Raw genomic sequence first — 13477 nt, forward strand, 5'->3', positions numbered from 1 at the left:
AGTTTGGTGATCCTTATTAATACTCGTAGTGGCTAAACTATTCCACATCGAGTTTGATAATCTTCTTGAATACTCATAGTGGCCAAACTGGTCCACAATAAATCCGACGATTCTTCTAGATCAGAGCTCTTCTTGTTTAGGAGATTTAGCTCCTGCTAAATCAGAACTGAATATGAAAAAAATGCTTGCTTCCCTACCTCATGACTGAGCCACTTGGTTTCGCTCGAAGATAGAGTTGTTGGTGCCTGTATTGAAGGTATTGTCAAGCGAGACATGATCTCAGTGAGTTGGGCTCTCTTCTCTTCTAGTTGTGCGAGATATTCCATCATCTCATCATCCACCGAGATAGAAGTAGTAGCCATGCTCGCCTTTGTACTTCAAGAACGGATAGCCCTTCTCGTGATTGCTTATACTGCTCGTGCATCTGGATCATGCACTAAAGCTCCCATAGATATAGGGGACCGAATCTTTGATACCAACTTGATCTGACCAGGGAGAAAGAAGATTTTCTTTAGCTTGCTCAACTCAAATCTCTCGAAAGATAAATAGAAGAAGATGGAGATATCGAAAGTAGGGCTTTAAGTCCCTTTTCCATTCATTGATCCTTCGCACCTTTAAACTGAGGTACATAACCCCAATTTATAATACTAGTGAGGTCACCCCTTTCACAATTTAGGTTGAATTTCTCTCTTAGTTCGAATAGGACTAGTATCCTAAAATAAATATAATTAAAAAGCTAAAATTTTTTGAGGAGGTAGATCTCGACTTCTACATCAACTTTACTTTTTGTCGCTTCGCTTGATTCATCTCGGATAGAAAGCTATGCCCGGTCAAATTCTTATCCGAAAAAAAATTCAATTTGACCAGTCTGTTTTGTAGCCTAAACGATGGAATTTCGGCCTAATGCAACTTTGGCCTAAAATTATAGATCTAAGAAAGATACCCAATTTCAAAAAAAAAAAAAATATCATCTCAATCGTATATCGTATGACCAAGTTATGGCCTCTGAAGTTTGGCATATGACTTGACTTTCCGATGTGGCAGATCTCGCTTATGAACCATGTTCAGCCCTGCTAATAGTGGCCAAGTGTTCCATATTGAGTCTAATAATCCTCATGGATAACCGTAGTGGCTAAAGTGTTTCACATCGAGTCTAGTGATCCTCTTGGATACTCGTAGTGGCCAAAGGGATCTACATCAAGTTTGGCAATTTTTCTGAATATTCGTAGTAGCCAAAGTGATCCATATCAAGTTTGATGATCTTTCTAAATACTCGTAGTGACCAAAGTATTTCATATCGAGTCTGATGATTCTTCTGAATATTCATAATAGCTAAACTGGTCCACATCGAATCTGGTGATCCTTTTGTATCATTACTATGCAACCAATTTCAAAATCTATAATTTTCAACTTTTTACCAATTATTCTATTCACATAAGGGTTCACTATTTAGAAACCTAGCTTTTTATTTTTAATGCACTTATGATTTTCAACAAATCATATAGCAATAATAAGAATATCATATATATATATATATATATATATATATATATATATATATATATATATATATTCTTTGATGATAAGGGAGGCAAGATGCAATCCAGCTTTTATTAGTAAATGAAGCTTAGATACAAGTGATTATTTACATGAGGCAAGAAGTATGTATTGGGTGGCTGTCCAAAGGAAAGGGAAACACAGGTTGGAACGGGGCTACTGGAGTGGCCCAGGTTCGAAACACACGGACGTCGATTAAATGCGGAGACCGGATGCCCCTCGTTTGGTTTGTCCGGTGGAGTCGCTATCTGGTCTGCGGTACGTAGGTGGTGCTGGTATGACGTACTCACACGTGGAAAGGGCTGCCATGTTGGTGGGGCTCCCCCACGGGTGGAGAAGGTATGAGTAAAACTTGTCTGCCCGTATCGAATATTTTCCAGCGGGAAGGTGGCCCAGTTGGGGTTGCTACACAGGTGAGGTTCTCCTCACCCCTCTCTTCCCTTTCCCTAAGCAAAAAAAAAGATAAAAGGAAACATGACGTGTGTGGATTGAACCAAGGCACCATTGCTCTTCCTTTTCGGAGAAGCTATTCTATGTCGTATTATGCAGCTCTAAGAAATTTGTGTTCAAAAAATTCTAATCAAATATCATAGAAAATAGATAAGTCTATGGGACAGATCTATAAAAAAAATATATGCATCTAAGTTCCGATACTAAAAAAATCTATGCATCTCAGATATATAAACAAATCTACAAGACAAAAGTAAAACATGATTTTTTGCATGGATATCAATGTTCAGGGGAAAATAAAATGGACTGAATCTTACATAAGAAATCAAAAGATCAAAATAACAAGAAATCAAGAAATAAAGGAAGCAATACCTCACAAAATCAATAAATCATTGTGGCTAAAAAAAAAAGGAGAAAAGAAACAAGATTGGAATTCAAATTTCTTGCGGATGGTGCTTCCTCATTGCCACTATTTCTTGGAAAATTTTTTTCTTGAACTCTCATGTTTAGCGTGCGCGAATTTGGCCAATACTCAACCTCTAGATTAGGGGGCAATATTATTCCAAAATTTTATCTCAAGATCACCGTGTTGGAGTGATTTTAGATATCTATCCTCAAGAATGGATCTATCCTCATCGAATTGAATGGTAATTTGAGAAGTGGGGATGATATGGGATATGGCGATCTCAACAACTTCATTTGAATCATTTTTGATTCTGAGTGGAATGCCTCTTTGGAACCTCAAGGGCCCCACCTGCCACCTCAATTTGACTTGTATGGGGAAAAAAATCGGGAGAGCCTCTCCCGTCCCCTGCAACATTCCTTCTCGCGCACCCATGCCCTCCCCTGCTGACCCAATCCCATGCGGCCCCACCATAATTTCAGCTACATTGCATAGTACATGAACCAATCATAAGCCGACACGTCACCAAGCAGGGCCGTAATCATTCCATCGTTCTTCCAAACCGCGCATAGGAATTCTTATGCGATTCCTTTTTAGGCATCAGCGTTGATATCGAGCGGACGAGATAGTTCTACGTGGTTGATACGGAGGGCGGATGTTTTATTCGCAGAAGAAAATTTATGCGCGTGGTTGGAAATTAGTGGACCGGTTTGGAATTTGAAATGGGATCTCCCTCCCGTAAAAGAGCCGTTGGGCAATCGTTTACCACCTCCTCCTTTTATGCCCCAATTTTTAATAATTTTTTGATTAATTTATTGCTCCTATAAAAATTTAATGTCCGATCTCTCCGTGGCTCCTCTTCTCGTCACTCGCCATTAATGGTCTCGACCTATAACTCCATCAATCCCACCGCCTTCTCTCCTCTCCTCTTCTCTTCTCTTCTCCTTCGCCCTTCTTGCCCGGAAACCCTAACTCTAGCCCTAACCCTAACCCTAACCCTAATTTGAGGTTCAGTATCGGGAGGATGGGCGAGGGCGCCGACGTCTCGCGGAGCTTCTGATCTTGAGTTGCCGAGGTCTTCTTCGAGGTTCGCATTCTTGTTGGCAAACGGGGCTTCTTCGGGGGTGGATGAAGTTGGTTGCTTTGTAAGTTTTTGTGTATGTTTTGGGGGTGAGGGTTTTAGAGAACGGGAGCGGGAGGTGGATTTATCTGGAGCTAATAAGGGTGCTTTTGCTTGTATTTCTTGCTTTTTTAAAATTTGATTTTATTGTTTATTCACTGATTTGGTGAGTGTAAATGGTTTTGTAATATGAAGAAGTTGGTTTTAATGTCGTTTCTTTGATAGGTAGATCTAAAGCTGCGGTCTTTATTTCAATTGTTCTCATAGATGTATCTAGTATGGTTTTTCTTGTTAGTTATGATTTCTTTACACTCTTTTATGTTTTCATTATCAATTCTGGAATCAATTTTTTTCTTCATCGTTCCTACTGGATTTTGTCTACCCTTTTGATTCGATGAGCTAGTGAAGGATCAGAGGCATGGGTGAGTTTAGCTTGGTTTGGCTTGACAAGTGAAGCCCATTTTGTGAATTTAAGTACAATTCTTTTTCTTTATTAATGTAGGACTTTCATGACAATAAGAGAAATGTGGTACTGAAATGTTCTTATTCTTAGGATCAAGGAATGAGGATGGGGGCGGAAAAGGGAGGATCGAAGAGCAGCGGGTTTTTTCATCTGTTTGATTGGAACAGGAAGTCTCGTAAGAAATTGTTTTCGAGTGGGACCAATTCACCAGGTAAATCAGTACCAACCAAAATGTCTGAAAGCAACTACTTCTTTTTCTTGCTATTAGGAATTTTTCCCCCCTGACATTATATATTTACCTTATAGAGAGCTCGAAACAGGGAAAAAGAAGCGACAGTAATTTGCCAACAACACGGCTTCATTTGGTGGGTAGTCTGCTCTTTCTATCAGTGTTGGTTGTCTTGTATCAGTGGAATTAGCATCATCTGCCTATGTTGTGTTTGGAAGGTGGTTTCTGTTTACTATCATGATTCATTTGTTTTGCCTTTGCCAGAATGAGGACGATGAGATCATTGGGGTGTCAAGGGCGAAGGGAAGTAGTGACTACAGTTGTGCTTCATCGGTAACTGATGAAGAAGGAAATGGTGTCAGGGCCCCAGGAGTTGTTGCTAGGCTTATGGGTTTGGACTCTTTGCCAACATCTGGTGTTTCAGAACCCTTCTCCACTCCTTTTCTTGATTCACGATCTCTTCGGGACAACTGTACTCTCAAAAGAAGTCCTGAATTCTCCATGAATGATCAATTTAACCATGCACCCCATAAAGCTGAGGGCTATTTTAGGAAGCAAGTAGAATTGCGGTCTCAAAAAATGCCAAGCAGCCCGATAGAGAGGTTTCAGAAGGAGATATTACGTCCAAGATCAGCAAAATCTCTTCCAATAACCCACCACAAATTGTTGTCACCAATAAAAAATCCAGGGTTCACTTCTGCTAAGAATGCAGCTCAAATAATGGAGGCAGCAGCCAAGATTCTTGAGCCAGGACTTCAAGCCAGTACCAGGGGCAAAATTTCTTTATTTGGGTCATCTTCAATTCCATTGAAAGTTCGTGATCCAAAGGAGAGCATGGCAGCCTCCCAGAAGACATCAAGACCCCTGGAATTATCCAGAACACCTTTTCAGTCGACCGATGTCAGTTTATCTAGAGGACAGTCCCTGAATAGGACTTGCAATGTTTCAGAGGATATTGTCATATTTAGGTCCTCTCCAGATCCTTATGAAATGAAAGCAGCTAGTACAACAGGCAAGGGTAAATCCATCTCTCTAGCTATCCAAGCCAAGGTGAATGTCCAACGAAGGGAAGGCTTAAGCACCTCCTGTAGGAACACACTGATCCAGAAAGAGCACGACGACTATAAACTAAACCAACCATTTATAAGCCAACCGAACAACCAAAAGAATAAGCAGCAGAAAAAGCCATCAATAACCAATGCTTCTGGGGTCCTGCGGCAAAATAATCAGAAGCAGAACTGCTCATCTACCAAAGGCAAGTTAGCTTTGAAGCAATCAAATTCTAGTCAGCAGGGGAGAAAAATTCTTTCTGGAGATTCATCTTCTGGGAAGCACAAGACAGTAAATAGGTTCTCCGGCAATTTGAAAAGTGGTTCCAAGAAGGAAGTTTTAGTGACTACTGATGTTGAAAGGGAAGGTTCATCAAGTCACAAGGATTTCCCTAGAAAGAAAAGATTGATAGAGGGGGGCTTCAAATCAGGGAAAAGTGGTTTCATAGATAACATGTCTGTGGATAGAAATGAGAATTGCATTCAATCGAATGTTGTGATTGATAATCACTCGAGGTGGAATGAAGATAAGAGAAATGCAACAGATGTTGTTTCCTTTACATTCACATCCCCCTTGATAAAACAATTGCCTGGATCTCAATCTTCCATTCAGGGGGTTGAAAAGGAGGATAAAAGGAATGGGTATAGTTTTGATTCTTGCAGTGAAAAGAATGCTTCAGATGCCAAGAATAAAAGATTAGCATCTCTAGGGTTGAATGTTATAAATGGTGATGCTTTGAGTCTTCTTTTAGAGCAGAAACTGAGAGAATTGACAGCTGGGATGGAGCTATCCAGTAACTTTCTTAGAGGAGGGACTTTTGCATCTTCCGCTTCTGTTTTGCAAGAATCAAAATCTGCTTACAATACTGATCCGACACAACATTGGATGGACTTCCAACTTAGGGCTTGCAAAGATAGTGCTGATGGCATATTTAACTCTGAATGTTCATCAACTAATGGTCAGGTATTTGAGATGAGCCATAAGCTACGGGTTTGTTGTGTTTTCTATACCTCTGCTGCCATGTTAGTTTTACTTTTTTATTTTTCAAACAAAATGGTTTTTGTTATCATTTAACTTTATTTACTATTGGACTTCTTAATTTAGGAGCAACTTTAATTTTCAGCTGGTAACTGCTCTTAGGTGGTCCTTGGGTTTTATTTTCTTTTCAAATGGTGCAATAATTACAAAGAGAAAAACACACTACCATTGTCAGTCACTCCATTTATATAGATGACTAAATTTTTCAAGAAATCCACAATTTTAACTATATTGATTATGCATAAGTGATTCATCGAAATATACTTGTGCACCTGAACTGATTGATTTGTGTGCAAGGGAATGCATATTGTAACATTCCTCAGATAAGTACTTTTTATCGACTTCTGGCCACTGTTTATAAAATTATGATAATCTTAATGAAATAAATGTGAATAATTAAGACACTTTTGTCTTAATCTGTTTTATGATTTATGCTTGGTAATCGCTAGTCTATGTCAACCATGAGATATGCATTTGATGTAGATTGATATGGTAACTCTGCAGATTCATGTTTTGTGAGGGTCGCTGCTCTTGCATTATTTTATACAATTTGAGGCTGGTAATGCCGTGCATTTTTGTATGCAGAAGTTACATACTTGCTGAAAGAATCATCCTTTTTTTTTTTAATTTACTACATCATTTTTCATGAGTTTTTGTCATATAACATTAACCACACATGGGAGCTTGGTTAGCTGATCAAGGAATCTTAGTATCCCCATTACCAGTTAACGACACACTAATTGAACACTCCAAGATCATTCTTTTGCATTTTATATATTCAGTTTTGTAGTTGGGCTTGCTAAATTTCTACCTACAGTAATGTACCCATTTTGAAAACTTCCTGGTAACTTGAATCCGTGCTTGCTTTCTAAGCGCTTCCTTAAAGCATTTCTTAAATATCTATATTCCTGCACCTGCACTAGTATCTACTCCTGCACCTATTCTTGATACTAGCAACCAGGAGATGGCCTTATCTGTTAAAGTGGCTCTTTGACATAGAAGTTTGACTTCACAAGTATTATTAAGGCAGAGAAGAATCTTAATACACAAAGTGGCTAAAAGTGCGCACAGACAGAATCATAGAGATTAAAGGATGAATATCATGGCATGTGAATGATAACTAGAGGTGACTTATATTCTCGACGGTACATGAAGTTGCAACTTCTTTCTGAAGAAAGCGTTGATAGATTTTATTACCACCAAGAAAGTAAACTCAGTGCCAACCCAACATTTATTCATAAGTAATGCTCGTCTATGATAAGATTCTTCTACCTTGCAACAATCGTATAATGTTTTAATACAACAGTATCATAATTCTAATATGATAAAACTTTTATGCAAATATTACTAGAAAGAATTTCTTTACATGGTTTTAAAACATTCAAAAGAACATTTATAGATGGCCAATGATTTAATCCTCCACTTGTAACAACACCCACGGGCCTGTTGACACATCAGTTCCACATTTTTGTGGGACCCACGCAAGCAAGAGGATGCAAACTCTCGTATTATCAAAAGTGGGTTTATCAGTTTCATTTTTTGTCCTCTTCTTTCATATAAAAAATGTATGCTCAAAAGTATACACTTTTATGTTTTTGTTTTTAATAGTCATGAGAGTAATATAATACCTCATACCTTGATATGTGATTTTATATTTGATCAAAGCTCTGCCTTTGTGAAGTAATATTGATGCCAAACCATAAAATTGTTCATAACTCCCAACCGAACCATGTTCAGAGCAAAAATAGAACCTACAAGTGAAGTTGCTAGCAAGGGATTTATTTGATCGATAGTAACATTCTTGTGTTAAGTTCTAATGCATGCTGTACATTTGATGGTCAACAACCCTCATCTCATGGTTTCGGTCAGATGGATTTTCAGGACTGATGATTCACTTCAATAGTTTCTTGCAGACCACACTAAATACTTAAGACACTGTCCCATATGGCAGTGGCAACCATACAGCGGAAGTTCAATCCTCAATCTCACCAGAAAATTTTCAAACATGAATAACTGAAAGAACTATCCTTTTGCTCGTGTGTGAATTTATTTACTTGGTGCACAACACAGCTGAGAACCTTCGCGACATCTCAAATCGACATTTGAATATAGCTACAGTCATTTGTTTATGCATACTTTTATTGATGGAGTAAAGGGCCTCTTAAGGCACATCAAAAGACAGGTTCTATTAGATGCTCTACTGGGTTTGATAGCCGTTGCTTGGTCTTAACAAGTTCGCATTTTTTCTGGATGTTTAAGAGCAGTAGTAGAGGGCGTATTTTGTAGCAGCTATAATCATTATTTATCTTTCTTTCACCAATTTAAGTGATCATGAGATTTTGAGATACCACTTTCTTGGTTGATTTGGAGATGATATTTGTACTCTCTGGCTAGAAATTTCCTTGACCTTGTTTACCCTACCATGGATCATTCTCATACTATAGTTTTAAATGTTAGTCATCTTCGAAATTTTTTCATGGTTATTGACTGGAGTTATATGTTATCTTTGATATAGTTACATAATTAGTTTGTGACATCACACGTCAGATATATCAATCCTTCAAACAACTGCATATAAACACCATGAGATTGCAAAATTTTCTGACCACTCATGGAGTCCTGCATAGAAAGACATGTAAACCATGTGACTCTCAACCCAATGCTACTGTGGTCTTTCTTGATGTTGGTACAAATCATCTATTTTGTGAATCCGATTTGACTTTTTAGAAGCGTTTGCTTCCACCTTCCACAACTGGGTGACTTGCCTGAGTGGTTTTTCTGATGTGTAGGTGTCATGAGTGATTTGCTTGCTGTTTTAAATTTTCATGGGAAAACGAACCCAAGTTTTGAATCTTCTAAGAGCCTTTTTCTTGGTTTCCCTCATTCATTCTAACTTAGACAATCAAATATTTCTTGGGAAAGACTTTTTATTTCCAGAGTTGAAACTCCAAAAGTCATTTCTGAGAAGTTTCTATGCTAATGATGAAAGCTCTGGATGACGCCATCTACAAATATTGTTTCAGCTAGCTGAAGGGATGGATTGTAACGGCAGCAGCGGTGCCCAAAAGGAATCAGACGACCAGCATCATAGTCCTCTTTCCATATTTGATGCCACCTTTTCTAATCAAAGTTGCAACTCACTCGAGAGCACCGGAAGCACTGATGGTAAAACACTACTTAGCAATTTATCCAATATTGTAGACTGAGAAAATTGCTGTTCTCATGGGCGAAATGTTTCTAATTAACAGGAAGCAAGATTTGTTCATCTTCTGTCCAAGCTCAAAATGTTCCTTCCCTGAGTTGCTCAAGCAAAATTCCATCAATGGAAGCTGAAATGGAGTTATCAGATTCAGCCTCATCCGCATTTATGGATTTGGATGCATTAGAAATTAGCAGCACTAATCATACGAAAGTGAACAGCCAGGATTTGAATTATGTGAGGGAGATATTATACAGCAGAGGTTTGTCAAAGGATTTAAGCTCATGTTATCTAAATGATGTTGGTGAGATCTTGGATTCCCTCCTATTTGAAAAGTTGGAGAATAAGAGAAGTAGGACCATACTCAAAGGGGTTGACCAGGATGGTCGGGTGAAAAGGAAGGTCTTGTTTGATTGCTTGAACGAATGTTTGGAATCGAAGTGCAGCCGTTACTTCCGGGCAGGATTTCATGCATGGACCAAAGGTTTGGCAGTTGTTGGGAAGGGTCTGGCAGAAGAGCTTTATGAGGAGATTTTAGGGTGGAAGAGCATGGGAGACTCGATGGTGGATGAGCTTGTGGACAAAGACATGAGTAGTCACTTGGGCAGATGGGTGGATTTTGAGATTGAAGTATTCGAAACAGGAGTAGAGCTTGAGGGAGAGATACTGAGTTCCTTAGTTGATGAAGTGGTTGCTGATTTATGCATCAAAGGATAGTTTGTCTGCTTTTGTCTCCATGAAGTATGTCTGCTTTCCTCTCCAATATAAGTTGATGTTACCTTGTTTCCCTTCTGTTTCAATTTGTTCTTTATATCGGTATCTTTTTCTTCCTTGAATTATGCCCATCTTAAAATGAGTATAAAATGTTCCATTTTCGGTCCATCATGGTGATCAGAAGTAACCACGACTAAATTAAGGGTTGATCTGTGCATTTTTTGCTTTGGGAATCTCTGTTTTATGGAGTCTCAACTTTTGTCTTTTGAGTGCTTAGATCAGAGTATAGCCTGTCTCATCCAGTTGGGCAGCAGGAAACCCTACCTAACCATACAAACCCTTCTTCTAGATGGGCAATGGTCACATCCTCAACAATATATATCAAACCCCCCACTTCTTCACATCAACTGAGCATCCACCCATCAGTTAAAAAATATAATGTATTGTAAGTCTTCATTTTTTTGGGCTCTTTGTTGTGAAACAACATCTACTGTCTTGCTCTAATTTATACTTGAATTCCAAAGAGCATTGCTTTGGTGAATATTTGTTGGCATAAGAAGCATGTTCTTTTTTCTTTTTTCTTTTTTCTTCACATCTACCAAAATGTTCATCTTGTTGTTACGGAAAGAGCAGCATGGATTACCAGCGTACGGATAATGAGCTTGTATGCATCAAAAGGTAACTTTATCAGTGTTTAATATAAAGGGCAATCGTCATTAATGTATGAAGCATTGTACTAGTCATGGAACACCAACTAACATCCTAAAAGTAGGGAAAATTGCGATAAGAATGTTGTTGTTGATTTTTTTTTGCATGAATACCCTTCTAAAAATTTAAATTTACGTGAATACCTTCTTAAAATTTATATTTATTTCTGTACCCTCATAAAACATTATTTTTACACAAATACCCCTAATATAATAGTTCTTCTAATACTGTTAATAAAAACTATATTTATTTTAATTAAAAATAAAATATAATTTTGAAATTACTTTTTTGTCCTCCATCGTAATTGTCTTATAAATATTTTTTTGGCACATCTATCCATTAAGGATATTTTAGTTATTTTAATTTAAAACCGTTAACAACGTTAGATGGCATGGGTACATATGCAAAAACATGGATAAAAAAAAGAGTAGAATAGGAGAAAAAAAGTATTTTACGATGTGCAAATATCAATTTTGGAAGGGTATCTATGTAAAATTTGATATTTAGGAGAATATTCATGCAACCCCCCCCCCCCCCTCCAAAAAAAAAAAAAAAGAAAAAAGAATCATATTATCTCACTGTTATCTTGTTTTTATTTAACATCATTCTGTGGTTTGTGCAGTACAGATAATTAAAGAGCTACACATACCACAATTTATTTACCGTATAAAATTATAAGACCAAGGCCATTGCTGCACTTGGCGAGAAAGACTTATTTCTTTGGATTACCAAGTGATATCATTCAGCTAGGTAATTTTTGCAAGTTGGAAGTGACAAAGGGATGAAAATTTCTTTTTTTTTTTTGAAGTTTGATTTCTTGGTTTCTTCAGTGCCTCGAGGCAACTTTACTTCCCCGTAGCTATCTGCATGCCTACATTGGCCGGCACATATAGAACATTCATCTTTCTGCTTTGGCTTCTTGTAAGTTTCCTCAATGTGCTTGGCCACAAACGGCCGTGTATTCACTAGCTTCTTGATATCCGGAACATTGAAAATCTGGGCAATGTGGATACCGCAGCCAGTTCCCAGCAAACAGGAGAAACTGCTCCTGACTATCCCCATCTTCAAATGCTCTGTAGTTGAACAGAACATAAGTCATTGTGGTTGTTTCATTTACAAAGTCTTGGAAAGAAAGATCATGCTTTTTTTAGGGGGATATATCAGTGCAATAGTGAATATCTAAAGCAGATTTGCAGCCCAACACACCTTAATGAATATCTAGATCTTGCAATTTACGTGTTTTAAGTCGGTGAGGGAGGAGATAGTGGAGGTGTAGGATTTGTCATCAGAGACCACGACGCCAGACTGGTAACGGCCAGGGGTGGCGGCGGATATTCGATATTTCTATCATCAATGCCGAGCTTAGAGCTGCATAGAAGAGCATCACCTATGCAAGGTTTGTTCTGGGTGTTGGCCGCATCCTCTTCGAGAGGAACTCGGCTACGGTAATCGGGTAGATTTAGGGTCGGCGCAACGATGCTGGTGGAATGACGCCGTTCAACGATATGTGCAGACTTTTAGGAAAGTGTGACTCCTTCCGGACCATTTATATCTATCGAGAGTTGAATAGTGCTACTGAATGGGTTGTCTTTTATGCGGCTTATCACTCCAAAGATTTTTTTTAGAAGAACCACTTGTCCTGTCCTCCTTTTTGTCAACTTTTTTCTGATTTTGTTGGCGGCACCCACATCCGTCGTGTGTGAAGCGCCGTTGTACCGAAAAAAATAAAAAAAAAAGTTTTAAGATCAGTGGTCTAGTGGACAGTCCTACGCTCCCATTAATGTATTATTAGCACTGGGTCCATAAACTTCAGTCTACTGCCATAATAAAAACACCGGCTCTGTCTGCATGCTGTTAAAGCAAATAAAAGTGAAATTTAACAAAGGTTTAAAGCTGGGTGATATAGGCGGAATTATTTGTTAATCAGGCATAATCAACATCATTCTTTTACTTCACCAAATGCCAAAGAGAAAATTCAAGATGCGGTACTGTGTATGTGTGTGTGTGTATTTGGCATAAAAGCTAAGAATATTTTTAATAAAATAAGTTAAAAAAAAACCTGTTGGTGATACACTCAACTCCTTGTACAGGTCTCACAGCTTAGTACTAGTCCAAGCTGCACCTGAAACAATTCTATGATTGCATAGTTCCACGAGGACTAGAATTTCAAAGTCCCATTTCACAATTGAGTTCTATGATCTGTTGAGTCAGGATATATTTTTTCTTTTCAAAAAACAATGTTTGAAGTAACATTTCATAAATTTAAACAAAAGTCACCTTCCATTGCACCGGTTACTGGATTTGTGCATTATGTTGCTCTCTCTCCAATACTTGCAGCTACTAGTAAGGGATACCTGGACCTATACTTCGAGAATAGTGTTATACTATCTTTATCTTCATGCCATGTTTGGTTGCTGGTCGAGTGGAAGTTGGTAGGGGTTTATATTCACATAACTAGCCAAATATCATTTAAAAACAAGATGTTAAATCTGCTTGCTCAACATGCTAGATGGGTGCTTAGTCAAGAGCAACTCATTTCACCTGGA

At 38.2% G+C, this 13477-nt stretch overlaps 2 protein-coding genes across 3 annotated transcripts; one reads left to right on the forward strand and one right to left on the reverse strand.

Moving 5' to 3' along the window:
• The first annotated feature begins 3221 nt into the window (after positions 1–3221).
• On the forward strand, positions 3222–10679 carry LOC103704637. Of its 2 annotated transcripts, none has more exons than XM_039117882.1 (6): positions 3222–3555; positions 4084–4204; positions 4300–4358; positions 4487–6235; positions 9334–9475; positions 9559–10679. In XM_039117882.1, the coding sequence occupies exons 2-6, from the start codon at positions 4093–4095 to the stop codon at positions 10224–10226; spliced, it is 2730 nt and encodes a 909-aa protein (XP_038973810.1). In that variant the 5' UTR covers positions 3222–3555; positions 4084–4092; the 3' UTR covers positions 10227–10679. The 2 variants fall into 2 exon arrangements, with proteins under 2 accessions (XP_038973810.1, XP_017697643.1); XM_017842154.3 differs by having other exon boundaries at positions 3222–3497.
• A 990-nt stretch (positions 10680–11669) lies between these two features.
• LOC103704726 lies at positions 11670–12176 on the reverse strand. The gene has a single exon (XM_008788138.2). It carries the CDS (start codon positions 12021–12023, stop codon positions 11670–11672), a length of 354 nt encoding a protein of 117 aa, XP_008786360.2. The 5' UTR covers positions 12024–12176.
• Positions 12177–13477: the final 1301 nt, after the last annotated feature.

The sequence above is a fragment of the Phoenix dactylifera genome, unplaced genomic scaffold (assembly GCF_009389715.1).
Source record: "Phoenix dactylifera cultivar Barhee BC4 unplaced genomic scaffold, palm_55x_up_171113_PBpolish2nd_filt_p 000283F, whole genome shotgun sequence".
Lineage (NCBI taxonomy): Eukaryota > Viridiplantae > Streptophyta > Magnoliopsida > Arecales > Arecaceae > Phoenix > Phoenix dactylifera.